Raw genomic sequence first — 27,608 nt, 5'->3', positions numbered from 1 at the left:
GTGATGGGATTATTAGTCGCTTCAGTCTCCAATTAGACAGTTTTGGTGGTTGTCATTCCTGCTGGCTGTGGTCTCTGTTGGCTCAGGATCTGGCTCACAGAGTAAATAGGAGTACAAAGCTGACAGCTGTCTTATAAATTATGCACAGCCCAATGTTTCAGAGGTAGATCCACACAGGCACGCACGCACCCACACACACACACACACTCACACAGCGCTCCTCGAGAGCTCTGGTCCCAGTAGTACAGTTGAGAGAAACTGGAGACTCATTAAACTCCTCCACACATTTAGTTTCCGTCTCTGCCCCGTTCGGTCCTCTGTGGGTCCCGTGTGTATCTTGTATCTGTCTTCTTCACACCGTCTTTTAACATCCCCGGCTGTGTCTGCTCTCGTTCCCTCGTGGCGATACTGTTTGCTCGAAAAGCGTTCACTTTACACTTGGAATTTGAAAGCAAATATTCTGAAGTTGGATCATTCACTGGGTAAGACGAACCATTAGCATCGTCAGTGCTGAGGAGAGAGCTCATGAATGACCATTTTTTAGATGCATTGTGCACGTCGTCATGAGGTGTCACCCATCAACTGCAGGGAACATGTTACACTGAGCCAGCAAAGATTCAGGGACAACATAAAAAAAAATTCAAATCAGTAGGAGGAGGCACAGATTTGTGTCGTAGGGTCGGTGTGATCCTCATTTGTACCAACTATTTATGTCATGTTCATTGTACACTTGAAAATCCTCGTTTGGGCACACATGAGCCTTGGGTGCCTAAAGACTGTAAAGTTGCAATGCATTGTTTAAACATTTGCATGACTTAATTAAGACATTTTCCATTTTTCTATATGTGAGTGCCGTATCCTTGACAATATTTGCCAATATTTGGCATTTTTGACCCAGTGCAGCTCTCTCCTTTGTTTTTCTTGTTGTTTCTGCAGAGTGTCATACAGGCTTTTTCAGTATTTTAGAGGACAGCAGGTCTCAGAGCCCCTCTTCCTTTTCCGACCTCTAGTCACTTGATGTGAAATGACAGTAATCCTCTCTGCTGCTGCACAAACCAATGACACTCTATACATCGGACAGGCCCCACAAGCACATTTTCCTCATGGATTAACAATATGTAGCCAGATAAGTTCTCTTCCTCTCACTCAATCGCTTCACGTCTTACTAGCTTACTCCCCCACGTTTGCCCCCCTCATCCTGTCGTCTGGACAGTGCATTAGAGTCGTGTGAGGGAGACCTGAAAGTCATGCTTTTTCCTTGTGTTATCACTCAGTCATCAGTGTCCCGTTTCTTCACGTGTTGCCACGTCGTCACCTTCTGCAGACTCTGTCTCCAAACCCGGTTAAAATCTAATTTCTTAAGCCCCCTTCTCCACTCTGATCGCTTAAGGTCTGGCTTCCCATGATGTGGAGATATAACGACATAGCTTATAACATTTTGCCACATGTGGCAGGCTGAACTTATGTGGGAATCTTCACACTATCATTTTAAAGTCTAGGTTGACATTAATTGGGGTTTGGTTTTGTCTGAGGCTGAAACGTGAACTGCCATTTTTTTTGTCATTTGAGCCAAGGCCAAAATATAACACCCAATTATCTATAGATTTTTTGTTTTAAGAGGATCTGTGCACTTCAGCTGAATCTTTGAATCGAAGGGGAGTTTATATATAGTTTATCGATAGTGTATCATATGGAAAAATACTGTACTGTTTATCAGTGTTTATAATCGGAATGTAGATGATTGCCTTTCTAGTTCCGTCATTGATCGTATGTCAGTGTGCAGGAATGATTTGAGGCATTTTCTGTTTTATATCAGTAGATTTTGATTATCTTTCACAGGGAGGTTATCAATGCATTCTGTGCTTGTGTGTTTGCAGTACTAGGCAAAAAAAAAACTCCTGAATATATTGTTTGAAAAAACTTGGTATGTGTGGTATGAGCCTGAAAGGAACCCATTAAATATTTGGAGCAGCTCAACTAGGGTGGATACAGGAATGTTTTTGTCTCTTCTGTAACATTGCAAGGATTGGAATTTTTTAACACATTTGTGGATAATGCAGAGCTCTTTGTACATCATATGTACACTGGTTACATTCGGTGTGGATGGTCTGAATGTAGCATTGGTGATGAGTGTGTTTTTACAGTTCTGGACATATTATGGTCAGACAAAAGAAGCAGCCGCCCAGATTGTAACTGTAAGCTTTGTCCATGATGTGAGGAGCACAAAGAGATCAGAGGCAGTCGGAGGACGACATGTTAGAGAGTTGTAAACCATAGGAACAATGCTCGAAGTATAGCCAGCGCCACCTGATCCCTGCTGCACTGGCTCTAGTTAAAGCCGTGACTTAAACTGGGCCCAGTGGGACGCAGACACAACACCAGGCAGTGGCTATGAATAAGAATGATCCAACCAAGCATAGATCAAACACACAGGACCCAAGCAGCACATTGCTAATTGGGAGTGGAATTTAGTATCCCCCAACTCTCTTGTCTCTATTAAAAGGAGAAAGGAAAAACAAAGAAATGCTGGTGTTTATTATGACAAAGTGCATGGCATTATTATTCCTCGGTCTTACTCCCCTCTGAGATTAAACCTCTGTCTGGATCAGTAATGAATAAAAGTGTGTTTGTGTGCGTCTGTTTGTCTCTCTGAACAAAGGTGTAACCAGTTTGATTTTTCGAATTATGTTGCCTCTGTTTGGTCTTCATGAACAGAAAGGGAGCGTTTGTGTGTGTATACAGAGGCAGCGCAGGGTCGGGGTTGTACTGAATCCACTTCCAACTGCATTATATGGGTGTGTTTGTGCAACTTTGACCAATTTAATTCAGTACAATTTCAGTCCGACTAACATGTTTGCATGTATATGGATTGAGTCTGACTAACGCAACCATTTGTGTCTTTTTAATATCCTTTGACAATGGTTTGAAAATAGTTATGAACGACAGCTTCTCCTGAATAAAGGACAGACACTTTCAGCTCCTCCTGGTTGACTTCTCTGCTCCTTGTCCATACTTCTGCTTAATACTTACGGCTTTTTTTTTCTTGCCACAGCTGCCATAAACTTCAGTGCAGCTGTTCATATCTGAGGCCTGTCTCCGTTTCGACTTAGTGAATAGGATAATCTCAGTGTGAAAGAAAGATTAGTCGAGCAAGAGCACCGGCTAAAAAAAATTCTCCACTGATCGCTGCCCCAGGCACAACAGCTCAACTAATGTGAGCGGAGAATTAGTTTCCATGCTACAGTGGATGAAAGTCTGAGCCTAAAAACCCAGACAAGCAAAGCCCACAGCAGTGATTATGGACGACTGTTAAGTTCGCACAGGTACGTTTGCAGCTTGCCTCGAGGCAACTTTCTGCCACCATCACTGCGTCTTCGTCTTTAAGAATCGGATCTTTCTCGCTTTTTTTTTTCATATTGTCCAGGATTATGTGCAGTTTATGTTGTGGGAAAAGGTGAGCGTTTATTTGAAGTCGGTGAAGACTTGTTAGATATCGGCTGCACAGGACCAAAACATAGATTAAATGATTAAATGAGAAAAAGTGAAATTGTATTAGCCAAATTCCTCTGCTGAAGTGAATTAAAGTCAACAGTAAAGTCTAATCAAATTCTCACAAACATGCCACGGAGGCAGGAGGGAGTTCTGCCAATATTTAAATGATGCTACAAGTGCATTTGTACAAAAGATTAGTTTGTGAAACATCATGCCTATTTCACTAGTAAAATATGGCCAAAGTTGGGTTCAGGTTATTTAGGATTTCTTATACTTGACCTTTACTCCGGATGTTATTGTTTTTCGGTGGCATTTGAAAGCAACGGCATAGGATTTTACCTGACATTTGACTTTAAAACCTTGTGCTAATAATGCTGAAGCAGCCGTGAAGCAACTGTGGAGGTGCTGATAGATAGGGATCAGTGGACACATCTGGCAAGAGGAAGATTCACTATCAATAGCAAGTCAGCAGTTCTCCCACTAGACTCCCACACCCCCTCTGCCGTGAAATCTATCCAGGTATGTAGCTTATCCTTTGTATTTCACCATGGGGTCACATATGTCCTGCACAGAGAGGAACCAGCTCTGTAAGATTTATAGAGCTGCTCTACACCAGGCCAGCAGACTCAGTGAAGGACACGGAGAACCTCACTGTATTACCAGAACTTGCAGTCATAGGGCTCAGCGTGCGTCTTCCTCCTAAACTCTTCACTTTGGTCACGGCACCTGCACTTGTCTTCGTCCTGGCAAACCGGGGTCATCACTCTTATGTCCTTGTGCATCAACTTGCACAGCATGGCTTGACTTCCAGCCTTTTATTGATTTTGTTCGCCGGGCTTCTTTGTCTGACACAGGAACACCGGAGGTGTCGTGTATTTCTTTGGGGCCGACTTGTTTCATGCTTCACTTGCGGTGTCTCCTTGGAGGGGTCACATGACATCAACACATCTGTAAACTTCATTAAATCTCGTCTCTGGCATCAAACAAACAGTCGAGGAAAAAACATGATACTGAAGTGCAAACTGTGCTATTTTTTTACAGTCTACTCTATTATCATATTATTGTCCAAACCTACTGTCACTAGTCATTGTGACTAGCATTGGATTTAGGTTAGAGCCCAGTTTCCTAATTATTCCTGGCTTGAGTAATAAGCGTCTGCTTCAAAACGGCACATCAAGACAAGACGGTGGCCTTCGCAAAGCAAGAGCCACGCCACGTGAAGCTTGCTCTAAGGCAGGGGTCTCAGTCTCAAATGACCTTTGGACCACTGAGCGTCTTGTCTGACCAGTAGGGGGCAAGACAAGTGACAAATATTTTGGGAATGATTCAGTCAGGGGTGGGCAATATGAGCTAACAGTGATATCACAACATTCAATGATATCGCAATTTTAAAATAAAAGTGTAATTGTGATGCAAATCTAATCTATTTCTAAAAAAAAAAGATGGATTGAAATTGATTGGAGGGCCACATGTGAGACCTCTGCTCTAAGGCTACACAATATTAAATTAATTAATAAACCCAAGGAGAAACAAATCACATCATCAGGTAAAAAGCTGTTTCCATCATTCAGTTTTAGCTGTGCTACACAAATCTAATGATGCTTATTGATCAACAAGACTGACTTGCATGATGTCAGCCTACCCCATTTACCAGTTTGTCCCCCCCCTTCATGAATGATCAATGAGAGGCTGCTTAATAAACATGAGGGGGTGTATGGGGGGGGTTATATACCCGAGCTCCAGCATCAGCCTCTATGAGCTCAGCAGAAGGCTGGAACCAAGAGGGAGAGAGCATGTGAGGCGAGGAGGAGAGTGGGGGGAAAGAGTGTGTGTATAGGAAAGAGAGAGAGAGAGAGAGAGTGGAGAGATAGAGCCACATGCTGGAGAGGGAAGTCTATCCTGTCAGCTAAAGTCGCTGTGTGGCAGTGGTGGAAAGACAGTGAGCTGACAGAAGAAAGGAGTTCAGAAAGAAAGAGAAAAAGGGGAAAATATCTACCTCTTGTCTTCCTCTCTCTTCCTGCCTGAAGTGGCTGGAGGTAGAGCCTGGATGGTGTGATCTCCTCCACCATGGGATGCAGCCTATGTACCCTGCAGAAGCCCCAGGAGCAATATAAACTACTCTATGAAGTCTGCCAGGTACTGTGACCAAGCTTGAGGAGGGGTTTTCACACAGAAAACTTCCCCCTCAGTTGTTTGATTTCTTTCTTTCTTTCTTTCTTTCTTTCTCGTAGCTTGCTTTTGTATGTCATGGGTTGTTTTCCGACTTGTTAAAATGTAGTTGGAGTTTGCTTGCGCTGACATCTCAGAGGGTGGGGGGTCGGCGCTGGTTGAAAAAAATGTGGAGTGTAGTGTTTGCTGGCTGGAGCGGGTGCAGCTGAGCAGCCTGAACTTTTGGTGGCAGGGGTCAGTGAGAGGTGGTGTGCTGTGCTTAAAGGAGGAGGGGTGGGGGGGGGGGGGGGGGTGATGAAGAGGTGACAGCTCTCTCAATGCGTCTGCTAGTGTGTGTGTGTGTGTCTGTGTGTGTGTGTGTGTTTGTGTGAGCCGACCACTGCCCACCTCCTCATTGTCAGCTGAATGCTGACTCGGAGCTTTCCGAGCTTTAACCCCTGTTTGATTTTCACCAAAGTTTATATTTAACATCCTCCTGCCTGTTAAGCACTTTCTTTGAGCAGGCATGTTATAGATGCACCATTAACAAGTAGAGGGAAGATTGTCTTTGTGGGGTAGGATTTGCCATACCTTTACTCTTTACATTTTCTTTAAATTGAAACTTAATTACAACCCTGATTATTTCCAAAAAAAAAAAAATAGAATTTTAAATAGTCTCTGTAAAAGTTTGGGTACCTTAAAAGGCTCAATACAAGGCAAACCTAGTATTATTATTATTGACTTGACATTTTGAGTTTTTTGTCATTTGCCAATAACATTATCAAGATAAAATACTTTCAAATCATTCAAGTTCAACAAGTTCATTATTATTATTGCCAAACTGGAAAATTGTAAATTTGGGTTTTCCAGAATTGGTTAAAACAGAACTTCCAACCTTCCAACACGTCATCTTGGACCTTGGTAAACTTTGATTGCCATTTAACAACAACTTTTTAAAGAAAACTTAACTACTGTCAGGTGAAATTAGATTTAGTTTTTGACATAAAAATGACAATAAAGGTATCTTGAATCTTCTCAACAACTTTGAAACAGATGAATACATTATAAAACATAGTCATGGATTGCTGCGGTCCTGAAACTCAAAATACAAACACGTGTTTTTGCTTGGGCCTCTTTGCCTAGAGAAGCTGTTCATTATTTCAAAGAAATGAACCATCATCCACCTTCTCTGTCTGGATCCTCTCTGCCCTCAGATGAACTCAGCGTGAACCTTGTGCAGCTCTCGAAATCATCCATCACTGTCCACTCTAACATAAAAAGAAAACATGTTTTATATTAAAGTCAGGTCTGAAGTCTTATGTATTCCGTCCGTTGAGAAGATTTTGGTGTATCGTTTGCTCTGTGAGTGACACGTGGTGCCCCCAGAACCCTTTCTTCTGTTCCTCTCCAGGCTTTGCCACGTTGTCAGCCTTAATTGAGACAACACACTCACTGAGCACTGCTTTATTCATGTGTGTGTGTGTGTGGATTCAAAGGCCAGTCCAGTTTAATGAGTGAAAACAGTGACCTGTCTGACAGTAGAGAAGAGCGTACCACTCTGACACACTGTGCTGCATCATGTCTTTGAAGACTGTTTTCTGTAATGTGCTCAAATGTGATTATTATTTTTTTATTTTTTTTCATAGTCTCCATCTTTTCATCCATAATGGAACCCGGCCAAGTGTTATCGTCCTGTCACACCAAATTACCTCTCCTCTTTGCTGCAGAGGCTGCAGCGTGGCTAGTTGCTGGTTCGGATGAATGTAATGATCACGCTCTCTGTGTATATCACTCATTATTCTCCACTGAAAAACACGCCCCCCCTCCCCCCAATTGGGGGGAAGATAACAGGGGGTGTCTGTCATCGTGCCTCTAAAGAATTGGGCTTTGATTTTCATGGGCAGAGAAAAAAAAAAAGACTTAAGGGTTTTGGCTTGTCTCAAAGTAAAGATGGCTGTTATGCAGTGGCATAATAAATGGATTATGGGTGCTAACACTGAGGTCACAAAGCCCACCGCTCCTTCACCCTCCAACTGGCCACTAACAGCAAAAACATGGTGTTTGGAAGAGAGCTGTCACTTTCTTTTGTTGTGCCGTCTCTCTCCGGTCACGGTGTCATCCCGCCTGTCAATTATCCTGGATCCTGTGACCCCTTCTTCTGTCCGGCTTCTGTTTCATCTTCCAGCGGCCCGGCTGCTTCGTCTGACGCTGTCAAGAAAATGTCTGCGCGCAGGTTTTTACTTCACAAGTCGTTTGTCATTGCGCTGCCCTCAGACAGGCCAATCAGCTTCAGCAACTGGCGATTATTTCTGGTGTAACATGGACAAAAACAAAACAAAAAACGTGCCTTTTCACCCTGCATTTTATCGCAAAGCTCAGTGATGTTTGTACTCGTGGAAGGATGGTCAAAAGGTTTCTATCGTTTTCAGTTCCGATTGTCATTAGTGGTCCTGAAAGATACAGGGGAATGGTGTTCATGGCCTTTGTCGCTAAGGTTAGAAACTGTCATTAAACATTGCAAATTGATCGCAGCTACTCTCGGAGTAGTTGGTAAACATTCCTTGAACAGTTTGTCTATTAAACCAGTTTTATGTGAAACTGTAGATTTTTTCCACGCCCTCTGGACAATCATTATATAGGCCCTACGAGAATGTGCAGCCATAGCCTTTAACTACCATGACCATCACTGGTTAATGATGGCCAAGTTCACACTTGTGTTGCCTGCGCGTTCATCCAGCACAGCCAGTACATATATATATACACAGGTTAAGCAGTTATTGTCAATGACTGGGAATGGAGTGGATTTGAAGCAGTTCTTAAGCCTAAATGTATTCTTTCTTGCTCAACACTTATGATTATTGTTGCCTGTGCTACTTTTTCCCTTGTTTTCCTCATGGATTGATTTTGAATGAACTTTTAGTGAGAGGAGAACAGGAAGCACAAGAAATGGAGGTGGTCAGTGCGTCGGGTTGAATCCGCGTTCAACCGAATTCCATGTTTTCTTTTATGCGTCTTATTTTATGCACAGTACCCATTCTCACCCGTTGTTGTTGATCCATGTGTAAGGACTCACACATGTTTTGGTGGGTTCAACTTAACTTCTTCTGGGCCAGCGTCTCGTGTTGCTGGATTGCTGTGTGGACCTGTTGCTTCACTTTCCTTTTTCGCTGAGTATGGTGGAATATTTCCGAGGTGTCGTTCCAAGGTCACCAACCAATGAAATCCCGCTGTGCAAATACTCAGTTGCAAAAATTGTCCAATCAAATCACATGCATGCATCAATGCTCCAAAAAAAAAACACTGTCCACATGGAGCTTTTGGACACAGTAGTAGTTTTTTCCCCTTTGCCGTGTTTTTTGTCCAGTGCCATCATCAATGGCAGACACCACATTGCTTTGTGAGTTGTTTGCCAAGCATAAACAATTGCAACTCTCTGCTCTCATGACAACAGCACCAGCACTGGGCGTCACGCATACCCACCATCAAGCATTAAAACAGTGCATTATGTATTAAATACCTGTAGGATACTTGAACTGGTCACATACTGACATACTGCACTCATACACAAGCTACAACTCCAATTAAATTCAATCCAGTGAGTATGAGGAGCATTTTGTGGCAGACCCTGGTCCAGTCAATACATCACGTATGAAGTCTGTATGATCCTATTTTTCACAGCAGGGGTGGTGTTAATTCTCCTCGCTGATAATACAAGCATATGATGAGGGAGTCTGGCACAGTGCCCTCTCTGCTCCTCACCTCATCCCGTTCAGGAATTAATAATCCATGACCACTTGAAATCTTTCCAGGTCATTAAACACAGCAGCTCTATAACTCCCATGTTGGATGCATGTAAAAATGTGGTTTTGCACTGTTTTATACAAGTCAACAGACTGCACAGCCTTTTTTCCGTTTGGAGGCATTGAATCAGAGCTGACAGAATCACATGAAACACTTGGTTGACTTCAGCAGTTCGTTTGAATAGAGGTAATTAGGAGCTTTGCTATCTGCATACATTTCTTTCTCGAAGGAAGTGTGCGCATATTAATTGTTTTCTTGACACCGCTGAATGTAAATATAGCCATACTGGAGATAAGGAAAATTCATATGCTGTGCTTAATGGATAGTTAAACGGGTTGATAATCAATAGTCGTAATAGAAAACGGCCTGTCCTTCACTCCAGCTACAGAGAGCTGACTTCTTCTGTGAATGGCGTTAGTATTTTTGCTTGATGTGCGCCCTCTTCTGGTATCAAACTTGACTACACAGTATGTAAGTTGAAAAGAAATGAAAACAAAAGAAAACAGACCCCGTCATTTTATTTATTTATTAATGTTTTTTTTTAATTCTTAATACAGTAAAGCAACTCATGAACATCTCGACTGGATATCAAAAATTGATCATTCGTATTAAATGCACAGTATGTCGTAGATATAGGAGTCAAAGAAACAAAAAATGACCTTGATCGATGTCACCGAAAAAGCAGCATAGGATCATGGGAATTGTTGCCTTGTTGTCTCGTTTGTATCCCCTGTGTGTTTGTGCTTTGAAATGAGAACAGAAAGCCTTTATTGTCATTGTACGAGATGATGATATAAGTAGCAGATTCTTCTAAAAATGGGTTTGGGGAGAGCTTTGGCAGCAGAACATGTAGCAAACGTCAAAGAGTATTCACGATCTATTAGTGACAAATATGCACTAAAATAAAAAAACACACTGGCTAACTAGTAGTACGGACTATTTCCTTCCTCCCTCTGACATTTGGTAGTTGGTTTATCCCAGAAGTTATGACAGAGACGTATGCAACCTATGACAAATGAGACCAAAACAAAACGGCCCATTACCTTGAATTGGATTACCTTGACATTTCAATGCATAAATATAACATATTATATCTTTAGACACAGCCAACGCAGCATTTCCTGACAAGCGTTGGCCCCTTTCACTGTAATTATTTCAGGCCTGAGCTGTACTGGCCTCGGTGCTCTCTTTTAAACTTGACCCTTCTGACAGCAGTGAACCCCTCGGCCTTTTCTTCAAAGCGAAAGGTAAGCGCCATGTGGAGATGTAAGCTCAGCTGCTTTTGTCACAGACTTTAAGGTAGAGGCCTTGGAAACTCTGTTTGACAGTCCTATAGGGCTCTTAATCTCTCCACAAGTACTCTGTAATGGCTCTGGCGCCATGCTGCGGCTCTTGCAAGAGCCAGAGTTTAATTAGAGCCTCAGCACAAGCTTGCTATTGAGGGACTGATCCATGCCGAACTGATCAGGCACTGGTCTCTCACTCTCTCTCTCTCCCTCTCCCTGTATCTGTCTTTCTCTGTCTATTTTCCTCTCTCTCTGTTTCCTGCAGTGGAGCAAGAAACATTTGATCTGCTGAGTTTAGGAAATTTACAAATGAGCCCACTGGAACTTCTCTGGATCCGAGGCTTTACAAGTGCCAAAGCCTAATTAATCATGTTTCTGATTGAAGGCTGCAAAGATGTCATCTGCAGCTCGGGAAAACCATGCTGTCATCGAGGCAGATGGTCTCAGTGTGACACTGTCTGGACAAGAGCGAAAGATGAGATGTAAATATTTGTACAAGAGAGTTCCTCACGAGCCAAACTCCTCCTCACCCTACTGTGAGAAAGTGGTGTCTTCAAAGAGGCTGCCCAAAAAAAGGATGCCACTCCAGTTGATCCCAACCCCCTGCAATGAGGCTCGACACAGGCTACGTATAAGCAGGGATCACCGCTGGCCACCGTAGCCTGACACTGTGTGTTTTTAATAACGGCTGAGACCGGCCCTGGTGTGCCGTCACATCTGTTAAACACTGGAGCAGGTGGCGAGCTGCCACAGGGGAAAACTGCCGGCTGCCCGTGTACTAACTGTTGTTAGTACACAGCAAATGACAGGGAGGGATCACAGCGACAGCACACATTAAGAGCACCAACTGATATGAAAGAGAAATTATTATGAACGTTTTATTTGCGAAATGTGTCCACTGAATAATTCAGCGTATTTATTAAATATATTGAATAAGTCTATCGAAATGTTCTGTTTAAAATGCCGTCACCATGGCCACAGTGAATGAATGACTTGTGCACCGCTCGCCAACTAAACCCTAAAATAAAGAGTAGTGTTGGATTGTGACACTGAAAATATTTGTGTGCATTGTGGGTTCACATTCATTTAAAAAAAAGGATAAGTCAGCACATCTCTGACCCATATTGAAGTCACAGATGTTATTTTTGTAATGTGCTGCACAGGCAAGGCATTCTGATCTTTTTACAAGGATGGATGAGCAGGAAGATTTCAGCTGCATCTGGAGACTAAAACCAAACGTTTAAATGACATATAAACACGGTAGCCTGACTGAAACGTGATTGGAGATTCTCAAAGTCACACCAACCCATGAAGAAAATGCGATGAGGAGTCAAATTTCCATTCAGTCGGACAAGATTCGGACTCTAGGGGCTCTTGCGAATTGCCAGATAATCAGGCTTTAGTTCGCTGTGGAAAGAAGGATGGAGTGTTTCCACATTATAACAGACAATTCCATGCACACTTCAATTTAATTCAAACTATTTGTTCCCAAACCATTTGTGTCACAGTGCAGCAATGCAGACATTACAGAACATTTAGAAAGCCATTTTAAAAAAAGGGTAAAGACAATACGTCCAACATGTATGTGTGATTTTTTTTTTGTACTATTTAAATTGTAGTTGTAGTTGTAAATATTAAAAAAAAACACTCAAACTAATCGATTATCAAACAAAAGTGATGTTTGATTGACGAATTGACTCGTTGCAGGCCCAAGAACAATGAAAGTGCAGCCATGGCAATTTGCTCTTTATATTGTTGGAAATGACTAGTTTGGTTATCTATTCTATATTCTAATTGGATCCACAGAAAGATGATGGTTATTAGTGGAACCGATGTGTAAGCATCACAGTTCGTAAAACAAGGGATGGATGGAGAAACCTTTAGTGGAAAATCCAAATTGTATTTGTATTAATGATGATCATTTCCTAATAAATCCTTGACACGGAAGAACCATCTCTTCCATTTGAGTTTTTAGATCAAACTAGGTGATAATGTAATAGTTATGACCGCGTAGTATCGTATCGTAAGTCAAATGAAGTTCAACAGCATGCTCAGACACACTTTATGCCTTCTGTTAGGCTCATTAGGCATCCAATGGATAGTGTAATGGAAGAGATTTGAATTCTTATCTGATCAGATCTGGATATGCCCACATGAGATTAGGTGAAAGTTGTGTCTCTTTCAGCAGGTGTTAGGTTTTAGCCAGATGTTTTCTTATCCTCAGTAAGCTCACACACTGCAGTGAATGAAGACTGCTGTGTTTTCAAGACACAGATTTCTGTCTGCTCAAGTAAAAGAACAGTACACATCCATACACACACACACACACATTGGCAGGTCCCTCAGTTTTATCTCTTTCTTATGAAAATGTCTTCAAAGTGAAATAAAAGAGGGATTAACTGTGTTTTCAAGTAGAGCGACCCATATTCAAACTGCCTCTCAAACTTTATACACGGGCCCTCTGAAAATAAGCCATCCAACTCTTCATGCTCTCAATCACGTCAGCGCTCCTCTCCGCTCCAAGATCCTGACTTTGAAGAACGCGTCTTAAGGTTTAGCCGACCAGAAAGAGTAGGCGAGCGCGCTGTAAAGAGAGGTTTCCGGGGTTTCCTCTGCCTGGCAGTGTTTCCACTCTGTTCACCTCAGTGCATTTCCCTGAGGAACAGAAACAGTGGCTCTGTAATGATGTTCTCCTCTTTATTAAAGGGATTATGTGGTGAGGAAATGACCGAATTACAGGCTAATTTCATACAACGCAGCCAGTGAATCGACTTGATATCCTTCAAAGACCTGTCTGCATAATAATGATAAGGAGTGTGAGTTGTGCTATAGTTCTACAGTTAGACTTTTTATTGTCACCTTGACTTCCTGTCATAACTTCCTGCTGACATTTTTAATCTGTTCTGCAAATTGTTTTTTATTATTTATGTGTTGTGTTGTGTTGTGTTGTTGGCCAGTAAGTAAACTGCTTACCATGGATGCATAACAAGCGGTCAGAAAACTCAGCTTTGTTACATGATTGTTTGAATGGAAACAAAGTTTTAGTGAATTTGCAGCTTTTATCAAGTTTCTGAGAACAAAACTGGCAAAAAAAATCTACTTTTAAGATGCTGACCATTAGTCAGAACTCACAGCATGTGAGTTCTGGACAAAAATGACACCCCAGTGAATTTGACAGGCAAGGTTGGATAATTTACTGACACATCTGATAAAATTCTAACAGCAATTAATTAGCTAACTATTAACATCCCCGCATGCTTACTGTGTTTAAACCTGTAGACAACACTGCAGCTTTGTTACAGATGTGCGAGCAGTAACTCACTTCACAGACGGACACTCAGTTTATCTATTAACTTCAGCTGATTGCTGACGGTGTCTCTGGGTTCTCATGAATACGAAGGCTCAGTTTCAGTGAGGCCACCTGAAGAGATAATAAAATAGATAAATAAATAATGCCGGCAGCAGCAGCAGCAGCAGCAGCAGCAGCGCCACATCTACTGTAATATGGTGAGAGATTGAGTCTACTGCTTGGCACATGAGCATATTTGCAATCACTGAGCCCACACACACTCACACACACTGGTTCGTGCAGCTACCCTCTTGAGGTCTCGCGTTGCCTTCCATTCATTTGAACAGCCTAAACAAATCCCTAACCTTAACCAGTTAATGCCTATCCCTAACCCTTTACCGAACCACAATTCAAATCTTAACCAGTTGCTCCGAAATCAGGTTATGCCTCATTAGGACCAGAGAGGCTCTTTGGTCTCCATGAGGATTACTGGTCCTGACAAGTCAGTGTTTATGCAAGAAAGGGTCATATAGGGGCAACGCATACAAGAACACACACACACACACACACTCACACACTCCCATGTCAACGTCTCAATCCAGATGGATTTGCGCTTCAGCGATGAAACCAGCACGCTGCGCCTCGCAGCACCAGTGACCCTTGCTGCCCCTAATTATTACCCAAAGGGCTGAAGACTGACATAACGTAACCATGTGAGACATCGAGGAAAGCTGAAATCTCTGATTGCTGTGAAAGAGCTTTCAATGAATTGTCCGCAGGGATACGGCAGGTTTCCGCTGGGGTCCACTGTTGCTCTCAAGGTCAAATGTGACATTTTAATTGGCGAAGATATGCCATGAAAAACAACAGCTGCAGCTGTGTGAATTCCAGACTCGCGGTACGTTGACATGACGTTTGAAATAATCAAATATTGTATTAGTCTGAAATAGAACAAGGCTTTGAAGTACACGTAAGCATGTGTAATTTTACTAAAGTCACCAACAGATAACTGGACCTAAACTCACCTCTGGACTTTGACCTGGAAGTTATAGAAGAAGCTGGTGCACAGTAGAAGAAGACAACTGTGAGGAAAAACGTGGCAAAATCCAAAATGCTACATTTTTGGAGTGACAAAAAGCTCCAGTGCGGAACCTCTATCATCCACCCTGTGCCATTGTCAGTATCATACAACTGTATGTAGCCGCCTTTAGCAATCAAAGTAGTTGTACGTTGTTTTGGTCTGTAACATAATCAAAGTAAAAAAAGGGGGCGAAATACCGCCACCTAGTGTAGTGGAGTCGGACACACTTCATTCAATAAACTGATTTTCCACTTGAGCTTGTGTTCGTACAGGACAGTAGTCCAGTTAAGTGCTGTATCTGTAGCTCGCATGGAAACGTAGCGACTGAAGTACGGCGTCTCTGTTCTATTGCCATTAAAATGGATTCGACAGATGAACACCAGAGGTTGACAGAGTCATTTCACCATCGCCGTGGTGTGTCAACATTAACAACAGCCCAAGTGCTTTGTATTCGCACGGGGCGAACCTTGTCTCTGATGACACTTGGCGACGTATTCGTTCACGTCTCGGCCCTGTCGCTGTCGTCTGCTTCTGCCACAAGCGGCTGAGCTGCCGTTTTGTCGAGGCGGAGGGTTAACCTGGCATAGTTGGAGAGCTCAGCGGTGGCAAGGCATTGTGAATTGTGTCGTGGGGAGTGTTGTGTGTTTTCTCTCAATGCGCTGCAAAGGGCTGATCTGTGTCAGAGGTGAGCACAGTGAATGGGGGCCATGGGAGCCCTCCAAAGCTGGGTGGAGACCCCCCCACACACACACATACACACACACACCATTGAGAGTGATGGGGGTTTAAAGGCTTTGTCTTTGGTTCAGTGCCTTCAAGGGGCTCTGGGCAACCAGGTTTGACTGCTGGAGCCTGCACGCAGAGAGAGGAGAAGCACAAAGGCGCTTGTTTTTCTCAGCTGATGTGCAACATGACGGCTCGCTGTGGGAAACAAACATGGTCCGAGATGTTAGGAAGCCTTATTGTTGTTACCAGTAGCAACAATAAATAATTTAATTTCGTGTCCAAATGATGGCCTAATAATTGTCAATTAATCATTGTTGTGTTTTGTATCTTAATTTCCAGCTTTTGGAACAAGTTGTGAATGATGATCATTGGCACTTTGATATTAAAGATCATTTAGAATTATAACAGTGGTGATGCACAGCTTCTGAATGAATGTGGAGGAAACACTCGTCGGGGATAGTTTCTCCATTTCTTCTTGGGCCAGTCGTCTTAAATCTCAAAGCTCTTTTATATGGATTTCTACTTTTTATTATCCTGCAATATGAAAACCCACTTTTCTCAGTGTCAAATTATTCGACGCAAACCGCAAATAGATGAGCTATTAATTTTTTTTGGCCAACATTTGATGTGGAAGACGTAGAAGTTTGAGTCCACTGAGATGATCCAATTATCCCGCTGGCCCGGGATTAGCATTAATCTGCTCTGGTTATTATCTTTTGACTTCTACATTAACTTCCAACTTTTTCCACCATTCCTTGTCCTTCCTCTGTCCTTCTGTACACACACACAACAACGCCTCTATATGTATGCCTTTATAGAAATATGTTCTCAGATGTTAATGTGTCTATCTCAAAGTCAATTTTTTATATATATATGAATGTATGTATGTACAACCCTAATTCCCTGGAGGTGTTGTAGTAATATTGCTGCTACTCTTGATGTGCAGCACCACAGTTAAGTCTAAGAACTATGGCATGAATTGGAATGAGGCAGCCATAAGCCGGAGGCAAGTGCAGCATTCAGCCACATGTTTATCAGAAAATGGACTTGCATGTGCTGTATGTTAGATGTCGGAGGAAGGGAGACGGGATGCTGAAGATACAGTATGTGACCTGCAATGCTATATGTAGCACTGGTGCGGGAAAGTGGTTTTATTCCTGGAAGTCAGTGAAAAGAGCCCCAGGCTGAGATCCTGTCAAAGCTCTCAACACATCCAGGAATCACAAACCAACAAAAGCTTCCGTATGATGTTGTGACTGAAAGGGAAGCAGCAGATTTTTTTTGTAAATCCTCATAAAGCAAAAAGGCGAGTCAGGATGCAACATGCATGCACTTGACTGTTCATGAAGTTCATTAAGCTGCTGCTTATTATTTTACATTCCCAGCTTTGTTTTTTTGTGAATTTCCAGCAACACATACCGTAAAATCCTTTGTGTCCACTTAAGTCTCCTTTTATATAAATTTTGTCTCTTAAATATCCAGTGTTTAGGATTATAGTGACATATAGTGACACTGCAGAGTGGAGCGAACAGAGGAATCAGAATGAATGTCTTATTAGCAGCTACAATGTAGGTAAATATTTGTTCTATTGAATACAAAAGTAAAATACATTTCTGCCAATAACTCTCACTGACTAAATGTCACACACTGGACCTTTAACTCTCTTTGGATCCTCTGATACGCTCTATGGAGAGCACGGACTTGAGAGGACCAGCCCTCATCTTTCATCAGCACACAAAGGCCTTAAGGGCCTCTACCAAGACTAATTAGCCTCTTCTCTGCAACACGCCATGGCTTTTTGCTGAAATTAATCTTCACAGGCTAACGTATACCGCACGCGATCAACTGTCTCTGATGGGGAGGTCATATTCGTCTTCCGCCGAGAATTAGTTTGCTAAATGAGGGCTCCTCCCCCTGCGCAGCCTCAATTAATGACCTTGATTAATTAAGGAGAGACTGGAGCTAATGAAGGTCTTAGTCGGGTTTGGTCCGACTGTGACCCTGTAAGCAATCAGAGGCAGTGATGAGTGGTTTCTCTGCTTCGTTTGTTGTGGGCACAGCTCTTCATGTGAGAGCTTCATCATGATGCCAATTACAGCGGTTTGGTGAAATGAATATCCTCTCGAGTCCAACTAATCAAAATGGAAAAAAATAATATGTCTTCATCTTTTTTGCGTCAGTATAATGATTTCATTCTTGTTCAACAAAATACACAGACCTATCCTAATGTTCCAGTATCAGACTGGACACATGGCTAACATGGTGGATCTCATGAAGATGTCATTTAATCATTTTTCTTTCATTTCAGCTCAGTGTAAACCCTTAGTTGTCCTTATTTCTCATTTTAATGTCACACACAATATACAGTACAGTACTTGTGCTGATTGCCACAGTGATAACTTGTTTAGGATCTCAATTACTTTTAAAGTCAGCGTCAGCATTTGACTAAATGTGAGGCTGGAGCACTGCTGAGATAGCAGCATTTCCAAAAGCTATGTAAACATTTTGCAGAAGCATCTACAAATATATACATTTAAATCATACAACTATGAATAATAGTGCTACACAGGCATGTACATGCCAGAGCTCCACTAAAGGAAAGTGCTAAACTGCTCAACCATGCAGCAAATAACGTACGTGAGTGAGGGAAATTGTCTGTTGTCGTATCGTAATGGTTAACACGGTTACTACGTGACTAGCCGAATTTTTGCGAATTACCAGCACATGGCTAATCCCTTCCCTTCTGTTTCTCATTCATCCTCCAGGTTAATGGCAAAGACTTGTCCAAGGCCACACACGACCAGGCAGTGGAGGCCTTCCGCACCGCCAAGGAGCCCATCATGGTCCAGGTCCTGCGCCGGGCTCCTCTCCCCAAACTGGTCAGCCCCACCGCTGACACCCAGGTGTCGGACACCAGCACTCAGACCGACATCACCCTCCAGCACATTATGGCACTCACCAAGCTGCCCCCTGCTTCGCCCCCCATGACGGAGCTGGAGGAGTATCTGCTTACAGATGAGTGAGTACCAGCTCGGTTCATAAAACGCAGAGAGAACCCCCCTGTAGAGATGGCCATGGCCGTGACTTGCAGCTTAAGTCGGAAGGATTTTTTCGAGCGATACCTCTTGCAGAAAGTCTGCATTTATAGAACGATGGTAGATTTCAAGTGCAAGTCCAGTTGCTCATGATTCAATGACTTTTTGAGAATGAGAATCTATACTGACATCAGTAAAACATTCTAAAGATCAAGTTCATGTGTTTGTTTTGTATCCAGAGATTGCAAAAAAGCTAATCACATAACAAATGTACAGGCTCAGTTCCTACAACTGACTGTCAGCATGTCATGTTTTTGGTTTTTTTGGAGGAACTCCAGACTGGGGCGTCTTGTCTCTGAAACATGTTTAGTCCAAAAAAAATAGATATAATAGTAATGTATTCAGGACAGGTTGTTATTAGGATTCAGATTGTTTGTGGAAAAGGCAAAGAACATGCTCTCTTGCCATGATAGCTGATCTTTTAGGGTTCCGTCGTGTCACTCTGTCCTGCAATCTGGTGTCACTGATTCGTCTCGATATTTAGCCTTCTACAATTCTAGTCTGAGGTCAGAACATGTCAGTGATTGTATGTAGTTGCATATTCGAAGAGGTAATACAGACAGTGGACCTTTGTTGCTTCACTTCCCAAATGTTTTGGTGAGTGGAACACTCACGTGGAAGAACAGAGAATACTATTTGAGAATGACTGACCTGAAAATTGTTTAAGGAAATTGTTGAAGAAAACTGATGGTGCATCGTCCTGCACCTGAGACTTTTAGCTCCAGAAACTTCACTTTAAATGAGATGAAACTGTTGAAAATCTTGGGTGTCAAACCTCAGCTGTGCTGGAAAGGTCACGTTTCTCTCAGACACATTTCGACCTTTTGCCATAATAGTTAATTAAGAGAGTGACACCTTATCTTCGTCTCCAGACCGCACTGCCGCTGTCGGTATCACACCGGCTCTGTCCCTGTCACTTGTGGGAGATGACAGCTCCTGCGGGGCACAGCCACATTAAAAATATGTTTCCTTTCATTTGTATTCACGACTATTCTCTCTCTTTCTCCTCGCTCTCCCTCTCTGTCTGTGTGTGTGTGTGTGTGTGTGTGTTAGGCCCTGGAGCTTGGGGAGTCTGTCTCCATTTTACAATTTGTGGTAGTAGCAGCTGCCCTTTAATGAATAATCATGATTTCTATAATTGATTTCAGAGTCAAATTAATCACACAGCATGTTCATTTGTGATTAGCCTCGGGGTGTAGCCTCGATATATCTGATTCAAGACTGATTCCTACATTGACTTCCTCGCTAATTCTCATTTATTTTTTTAACTCTGGGGCAAAATTAAATGCAGATTGACAAATGTGTCGGTTGTCTCCCTTTTTTTATGTGTGAATTTTTCGCTTTTCCAATTACCCTCTCTTTCTCTTGTCGCAGGAATCCTCCGGGACATGCGTACTTTGACCCAAATGACTTCCTGGAGGGAATACAGCAGGACATAGAACGCGAGGAGCTGGAATATGAGGTAAACATTGTCTCCACTGTCTTCTCAATGAATGGTTTTCATTCATTCAGACAGCAACTGCATTATTAGTCCATAAGCAGACCTGAGGTCACCTCTGTGTCTCCACTCCAGCAGCCCTGCTGCTGACCACAACTCCTGATATATGGTCGTTATTGACAGAGTATTGTACCTACATGCAGACACTGACATGACTGGCTTGTTCCAGCAGATGGAAAACAGCGACATTGTCGCTTATTAGTGACATATAGCTCTTTTCTTGGCTGCGGCGCAGATAATAGGCTGGCAGTGATGAATCTTATGTTGCACGCTAACAATGCCACGATGAGGCATTGATCAAGCCTCTGTTTTGCTCCCTCTGTGACCTTCAACCCCATATACCCCCCTCCCAGTAAACACCAGCCTGCCAACTGCTTAATTTTAATAATATCCACCGTGGCAGAGAGCCGAGGGACTCAATCATGTGTCTTGTAAATGATCTAGTTTGGCCGTGTTTGTGTCAGATGACTTTTATTTAATTTCACACCTCAGTGTGGATCATAATGTTTATTTAAAGAGCAAAAATAAATTGGCATATTGATAGAAATAGATGTTGATGTGTGTGAGACAACCAGTAGCAAACATGGCCAAAGCAATTGGGTGATGCCTGTGAACCAATTTACCTGTTTTCACTTAGCAAAATGTTCATAATCAATTCAAAATCATGATGTAAATCACTAGTTTGCGATGTCTTTGTGGTCAATAAGCACCTCAGAAGATTTTTGATTTCCTAAAACTTTAGATTGAACTAATAAACATGACACAAGAGAGCTTTAAATGTGTCTAGTACCTGACCAGCTTCTGGTTGCAGGTTCAAATATACCATTCACACACACACACACAGTGGCAGTGGTGTGGATCGTCTCATCAAACTCTCTGCAAGAGACCAAATGAAGTTATTTCATAAAATGTCAAACGATTCATTTTCTTCCGAGACAACTCGTTCTTTATGAATCCTCTCGGAGCTCGGCCTCTGGCCTCAAAGAACGCCGCCGCTCGTATCTTCATCTGTATCTGTGAGATTACAGGTGCTGACAAGTGAAAGACGGGACTCTGCCCGTCTGCTGTTTGCCGCGTCGTCTGTCATCCTGTCAGTGGGCCTCTGAAAAAGCCAATGGCTTCCCTGAGTCCACCTGAAAGTTTCATTACAGTGATTGATGGATCGCTGTTGCTCTGTGATCCCATTACTTAGTCAATATATTCAATCTGTCCAGAAAAAAAACACATTATCCTCTCAATTTTGACAAAGAAAACAAAATGATTTCAGAGGTGTGGGATATTAATTTGTGCAATTTGTCTCACCAGGAGGTGGATTTGTACCGAGCAAATATCCAGGACAAGCTCGGCCTGACCATCTGTTATAGGACTGATGATGAAGATGAAGCTGGGATCTACATCAGTGAGGTATGTGATACAGGGAAACTCTCAGATCTATTTATCAACAGTGAGTATAGTATGATATATATAGTATGATAATGTTGATTATAAAGTGTAATTGTACAAAAGGTAAAGTTTAAAATGTAAGACAGATGGAGTTTTTGAATGTTTTATTCTCTGTTTTCTTTAGGTTGATCCAAACAGCATTGCTGCAAAGGACGGCAGGATTAGAGAAGGGGACAAAATCATCCAGGTAATGTCTCAATGTAATATAATGTTTCTTTTAATGCCTTACTTGCTTCTAAATTAATCTCAAACATAGCAATGAAGCATGTTTTTTTTCAATTGTTCTTTCTTTATCTGTCAAGATCAACGGTGTTGAGATCCAGAATAGAGAGGATGCTGTAGTACTGCTGACCAGTGAGAGCAACCAGAATATCTCCCTCCTGGTGGCCAGACCAGAGATGCAGGTAATTAGAAAATGTTTTCACACATGGACTCCAAAAATGTTTGGGGAATTGGGTCTGGATATTCTATGGACCTTGCAGTTCATAGAGAGGGCACCTGGGCCGTGCATACAGTGGATAGGATACTTCTCCTGCTGTTATTTTCACTTAGGCTCGTCCTCACACTCATTATCCAGAGTTTTGACTTTGAGTTGCTGGCAGGAGAAGTTCAAGAGAATATTTGCGTTTCCAGCCCTTTCAGACAATCTCTGGCATTTTTGTCCTTCGGTGTGTGTCTAAGAGAAGCTTGGGATTATCATGGATGTGAAGTCTGTAAAAGTTTATAACAAGACAGTGCCCTATTTTAATGTAAAGTATGCTGTGTGTTTCTTTTAAATGTGAATATTTGCACCTAATGAGGCGTCTCTTCTCTCCGCTGCATCTCAGCTGGATGAAGGTTGGATGGATGACGACAGGAACGACTTCCTGGATGACCTCCACATGGACATGCTGGAGCAGCAGCACCATCAGGCCATGCAGTTCACTGCCAGCATGCTTCAGCAGGTAAAAATAAATGACTTTGTTTCATTCTCCATAAATTAGGAAACATTTGTGTTGTATATACAATATGTATATGTAAAATCCTATCACTACAACGAAAATGAGTAAAATGTTGGTATCGTTAGTCACTGTTACATTTTATCAGTGCAATATCAATTAAATTCAGCCTTTATTGTTATTCTGCATCCAATATATACAGTACGTCTGAATGAAAGTTTTTTTCACATTATCCAAGGTACACAGTACAAGGCTGACGGGCAATTTCAGACAATAGTCTCAAAGAAAACCCACACATTTAATGCTGCAAATTACATTAGTACTTGCGAACGCAGCAGACCAGAGCAGCATGGAACATGTCAGTTGTTGCTGGTTGCAGGTGATGCCTGTAGACCTTCAGTCAAACCTTAAACCAAGGATTTGTTCTGCAACTGGAAGACTACGCCTTTTTTCATATACAGTCTATAAATGTCCCTGGAATTGTTTACTTTGGTTACAGGGAGGTGATTTTGGGTGGCATCAGGTTATGTAGGGCCCTAACCGCTCCTGACATCCATATCTCCACTGTCTCTGAGCTATTTCGTTGTCTCTGTTTACAGAAGAAGCACGAAGAGGACGGAGGCACCACCGACACAGCCACGCTGCTGTCCAACCACCACGAGAAGGATAGCGGAGTCGGCCGCACGGATGAGAGCACACGGAATGACGAGAGCTCAGAGCAGGAGAACGTTGGTGATGACCAGACCACAGCCTCCAACACGCTGGGTAGCTGCAGAAAGCTGACCTACAGCCAGGACACGCTCGGCAGCACCGACCTGCCCTTTAGCAGTGAGTCATTCATCTCTGCAGACTACACCGACACAGACTTTCTGGGCATCCCGGCCGACGACTGTGAGCGCTTCAGGGAACTCCTGGAGCTGAAGTGCCAGATGAGGAGCAGCGCAGCTCAGGGTCTTTTCTACCAGAGCGGAGGAGCGGGAGGTCAAGACCAAGAGATCGTGGATAAGGAGCTGGAGCTGCTCAACGAGGAGTTGCGCACCATCGAGCTTGAGTGCCTCAATATCGTCCGCGCTCACAAGATGCAGCAACTGCGGGAGCAGTGCCGGGAGTCCTGGATGCTCCAGGACAGCGGCTTCCGCAACTACAACACGAGCATCGATGCTCGCCGCCATGAGCTCTCAGACATCACGGAGCTTCCAGAGAAATCAGACAAAGACAGCTCCAGTGCTTATAACACTGGTGAGAGCTGCCGCAGCACCCCACTGACACTTGAGCTGTCTCCAGACAACTCGCTCCGTCGAGGAGCAGAGAACCAGGGTCAGGCTGGAGCATCCAGCTCCAACAGCAGGATCCCCAAGCCCCTCCTGTCTCCTGTGCAGGAAGTCAGCGGCCCCAGCCGGAGCAGAGGCTCCTCCAAGGATCAAGATGGTGCACTACAGGCAGAAAGCAAAGAGAGGAAGTCGGGAGAGTCCAGCAAGTCTGGTCGGAGCTGCTCCCATCCACATTCACCTTATAAACACGCTCACATCCCCGCTCATGCCCAGCACTACCAGAGCTACATGCAGCTGATCCAGCAGAAGTCAGCAGTGGAGTACGCCCAGAGCCAGATGAGTCTGGTCAGCATGTGCCGGGACCCCATCTCCCCAGGTGACCTGGAACCCAAGATGGAGTGGAAGGTGAAGATCCGCAGCGACGGCACACGCTACATCACCAAGCGCCCCGTCAGAGACAAGCTGCTGAGGGAGCGCGCCTTGCGGATTCACGAGGAGCGCAGCGGGATGACCACAGACGACGACGCCATAAGCGAGCTGAAGATGGGCCGCTACTGGAGCAAGGAGGAGAGGAAACAGCACGCCGTCCGTGCCAAGGAGCAGAGACAGCGGCGCGAGTTCATGAAGCAGAGCCGGGCCGACTGTCTGAGAGACCAGAGTGGTGCCGAGGATAAAAAGGAGCCCAACATCATTGAACTCAGCCACAAAAAGATGATGAAAAAGAGGAATAAGAAAATATTTGACAACTGGATGACGATCCAGGAACTGCTGACCCACGGTACCAAGTCGCCAGATGGCACCAGGGTTTACAACTCAATCCTGTCTGTGACCACAGTCTAAGTCCTAGTTTGAGTTCAGCGACGGGGCAAATACAGAGGAGGACAGTACTGACTGTACATAGAACGCTACCAGTTTGGGGTAGAGATTCCTGCCTCGTTCAATGTGGCAACATTTTGTAAATAAGAAATAAGGAAAGCATTTTCTGGACGTTTTCCACCCTTGCGGTGAAGAGAAGGTCCTGTAGATGATGGTTCGACGTGGTGACATTTACTCCACATGGCTACGAGGATGATTTTTGGAAGCATTTTTTTTTTTTTCTCGGATTCTCTCAATAATTTTTTTCTACCTTTGTGCTTGCTCTTTTGCATAAGTTTGGACATAAAAACACAATATTTGGCTTTTTTGGAAGTTTTCAGAAGTGTGTAAAAAAAAAAAACTGTCTTCCAGAGACAGAAACAACCAGCATTTACACTATTTTACATTATTTTTGTTTGTACTATATATCTCTTATCAGTATTTTACTGTTATGCATACGTAAGGCTTTTATGGAGACAATACTATTTTCCTGAAGGTAGAATACATGATCCTTTTTAAAAGGACTTTTGTAAATTAAAAAAATAAAATAAAATTTTGTAACAAATCCACTTTTTTTAGTATGAATTTTCTCTCTATTGGTGCTGATCTGCCAAAGTTGACACCACCAGCGCTAAACCATCTGTTACATCATGAAGAGAACAGCATAACGTGATTATCATTGTGTTTGTACTTTGTTGTTTAGAGAGATGTTTTCTCACATTGTTGATACTGAAATATGTCTGTTTGTTAACACACACACAGTGTAGCCGCTTTTGCTCTCTTAGGGTTGTCATGTATTGAACATAATAACAGCTTAACAAATCCTTAGTTAGCCACACAATTTGATGTCTTGTAAAATGAGAGAAATAATAAATTATTGTTTTGTATATGATGAGCTTTCAAATGGTGTTGGGTTTTGTCTCTTTTTTTTAAAAAAAGTTGTGGGACTCTCTATGATTAAACTGTACAGGAACACAAATATATCATACAAAAAATGGATTTAAATTTAAAAAAAAAAACATGCCAAATTAAAGTTGACATGGACGCTTGTCGTGACTGAAAACATGATGGCCAACAGGGACATAATATACGAACAACTCTAGCCACCTAACAACAACGACTCTTCTAAAAAAAAAAAGTATACAATACTCCTTTTTTTTATCTTTCCTTGAGACCTTTTCATACCTGAAACTGAAGTGTGTAAACCGCTCATGTTCCCTCACCAAAGTCCATAGAGAAATCAACTATTTTAGCTCACAAGGACAGGAAAGCTGCTCGGCTATTGCTGCCTTGTTTGGTAAATGTGTGTCAAATGAGTGAAACCAAATTAAGGACACTGAATTTACAAAAATAACACATTTGAAATTACTGATGGAGGCAGCAGTGGATCAATGTGCTGTGATGTAAACATTTTTGATTCTCTCTATGGACTTTGGTGTGGGGAGTGAGCAATTTACGAGGCAACTGAATCTTACATTTCCACTTGAAAAGGGTCGTCACACTGGCCATTCAAGCAATAGCTGCCGGACACCACGCGAGAAAAAAGTTCAGCGCAGATGATGTGTCAAGAAAAAGCTGCGAGAACTCCCAAAACGCAGCCCTGGGAGAGAGAGAAAATAGTACGTACCGTGACATCGAGTCAGCCCAGACCAGTGTTTCCCAGCCCTGGCCCTCGGGGGGAAACCTGCTCCAACACACCTGATTCAAATGCTCGTCATCAAGCCTGATAACGAGGCATTCATTTGAAACAGGTGTGTCATGGCAGGTTGGGAAACGCTGAACTGTCACTTTAGTGGTAGTAGCAGAATTCTGTTGATGAAGATTCACATCTTTGGTTGTTGTTGTTTTTGTTTTTTTATTGTCATCATGACAGCATCTATGGCTGTCCATCATCTCTCTTGGCACTTCGTTGGGATCTGACAGCACACTGACTGCGTGGTTTGGTTTTGAAACCAAAGTTGTGAGTGAACACAGCATGAGGCTCTCCCTCACACAGCAGATCTCTCCTCACTGAGCTCCTCGTCTGTTTATCTGACTCCACGCTGCTGCCATCTGTTCGAGGGACCCCGTACCCTCAGTCCAAATATGATCCTCCGATAAGCAGTTTAGTAGCTCATTACTGCAACTTTTGTCATCTGACCATACAACAGTCACATCTTTTTGTTTTTAATGAGGCGACAACAGTCAGGGCAGTGACTCGTTTATTTAATTATTCACACTCGAGTTGAGGAGCGTGATCTGGGTGTTATACAGATACTTGCTATGATCACTTTGCCAGCCTGAGACTGAGCTACAAAATATTTATCTCTATTTATCTTCACATTGCACAAATAAACGTGTGTAATGTGAAGAGGCTGGCTGTTGAAACATCCACTGAGAATGACTTTTTTCCTCTCAGCTCGAAAAGGAGGATCTAAGTATCTTTCAGCTGATGGATGCCAAATCTGCATTATAACTTATCATTGTTGGATTTGCAGCTGACTCTGAAGCCAAACAAGACAATAAATATTGTTTAAAAAATAATTTTTTTTAAAAAGCTTGACTGCCTGTTAGTGTGTTAAGCCACAAAATCTTAATGCATCCAAGTTCTGAATCACACATTTCTTTAGTTTTTTAAAAGAGATGATACCATTCAATATTTAATATTGCATTTTTAATGCAATTGGCTATCAGAGAAAAACTGAG

The 27,608-nt window shown here is 42.8% G+C and overlaps 1 protein-coding gene across 3 annotated transcripts in view; it reads left to right on the top strand.

Annotated features, from left to right (window-relative positions):
- Window positions 1-25,815, top strand: part of pdzrn3b (PDZ domain containing RING finger 3b) — a 101,681-nt gene extending 75,866 nt beyond the window's left edge. For 2 of the 3 annotated variants that reach the window (XM_058632057.1, XM_058632056.1), the window contains 7 exons: window positions 18,589-18,842; window positions 20,293-20,380; window positions 21,722-21,820; window positions 21,984-22,046; window positions 22,162-22,263; window positions 22,687-22,803; window positions 23,397-25,815. In XM_058632057.1, the coding sequence (XP_058488040.1) occupies window positions 18,589-18,842; window positions 20,293-20,380; window positions 21,722-21,820; window positions 21,984-22,046; window positions 22,162-22,263; window positions 22,687-22,803; window positions 23,397-24,908 (2,235 nt within the window). In that variant the 3' untranslated portion in view covers window positions 24,909-25,815. Of the gene's footprint in view, window positions 1-5,322; window positions 5,629-18,588; window positions 18,843-20,292; window positions 20,381-21,721; window positions 21,821-21,983; window positions 22,047-22,161; window positions 22,264-22,686; window positions 22,804-23,396 lie in introns of those variants that run through there. The other variant, XM_058632058.1, reaches the window with a different exon arrangement.
- The last annotated feature ends 1,793 nt before the right edge of the window (window positions 25,816-27,608 follow it).

The sequence above is a fragment of the Solea solea genome, chromosome 6 (assembly GCF_958295425.1).
Source record: "Solea solea chromosome 6, fSolSol10.1, whole genome shotgun sequence".
NCBI lineage: Eukaryota > Metazoa > Chordata > Actinopteri > Pleuronectiformes > Soleidae > Solea > Solea solea.
The sequence above is the reverse complement of the archived record's forward strand: the minus strand, read 5'-3'. Positions and strand labels throughout refer to the sequence as shown.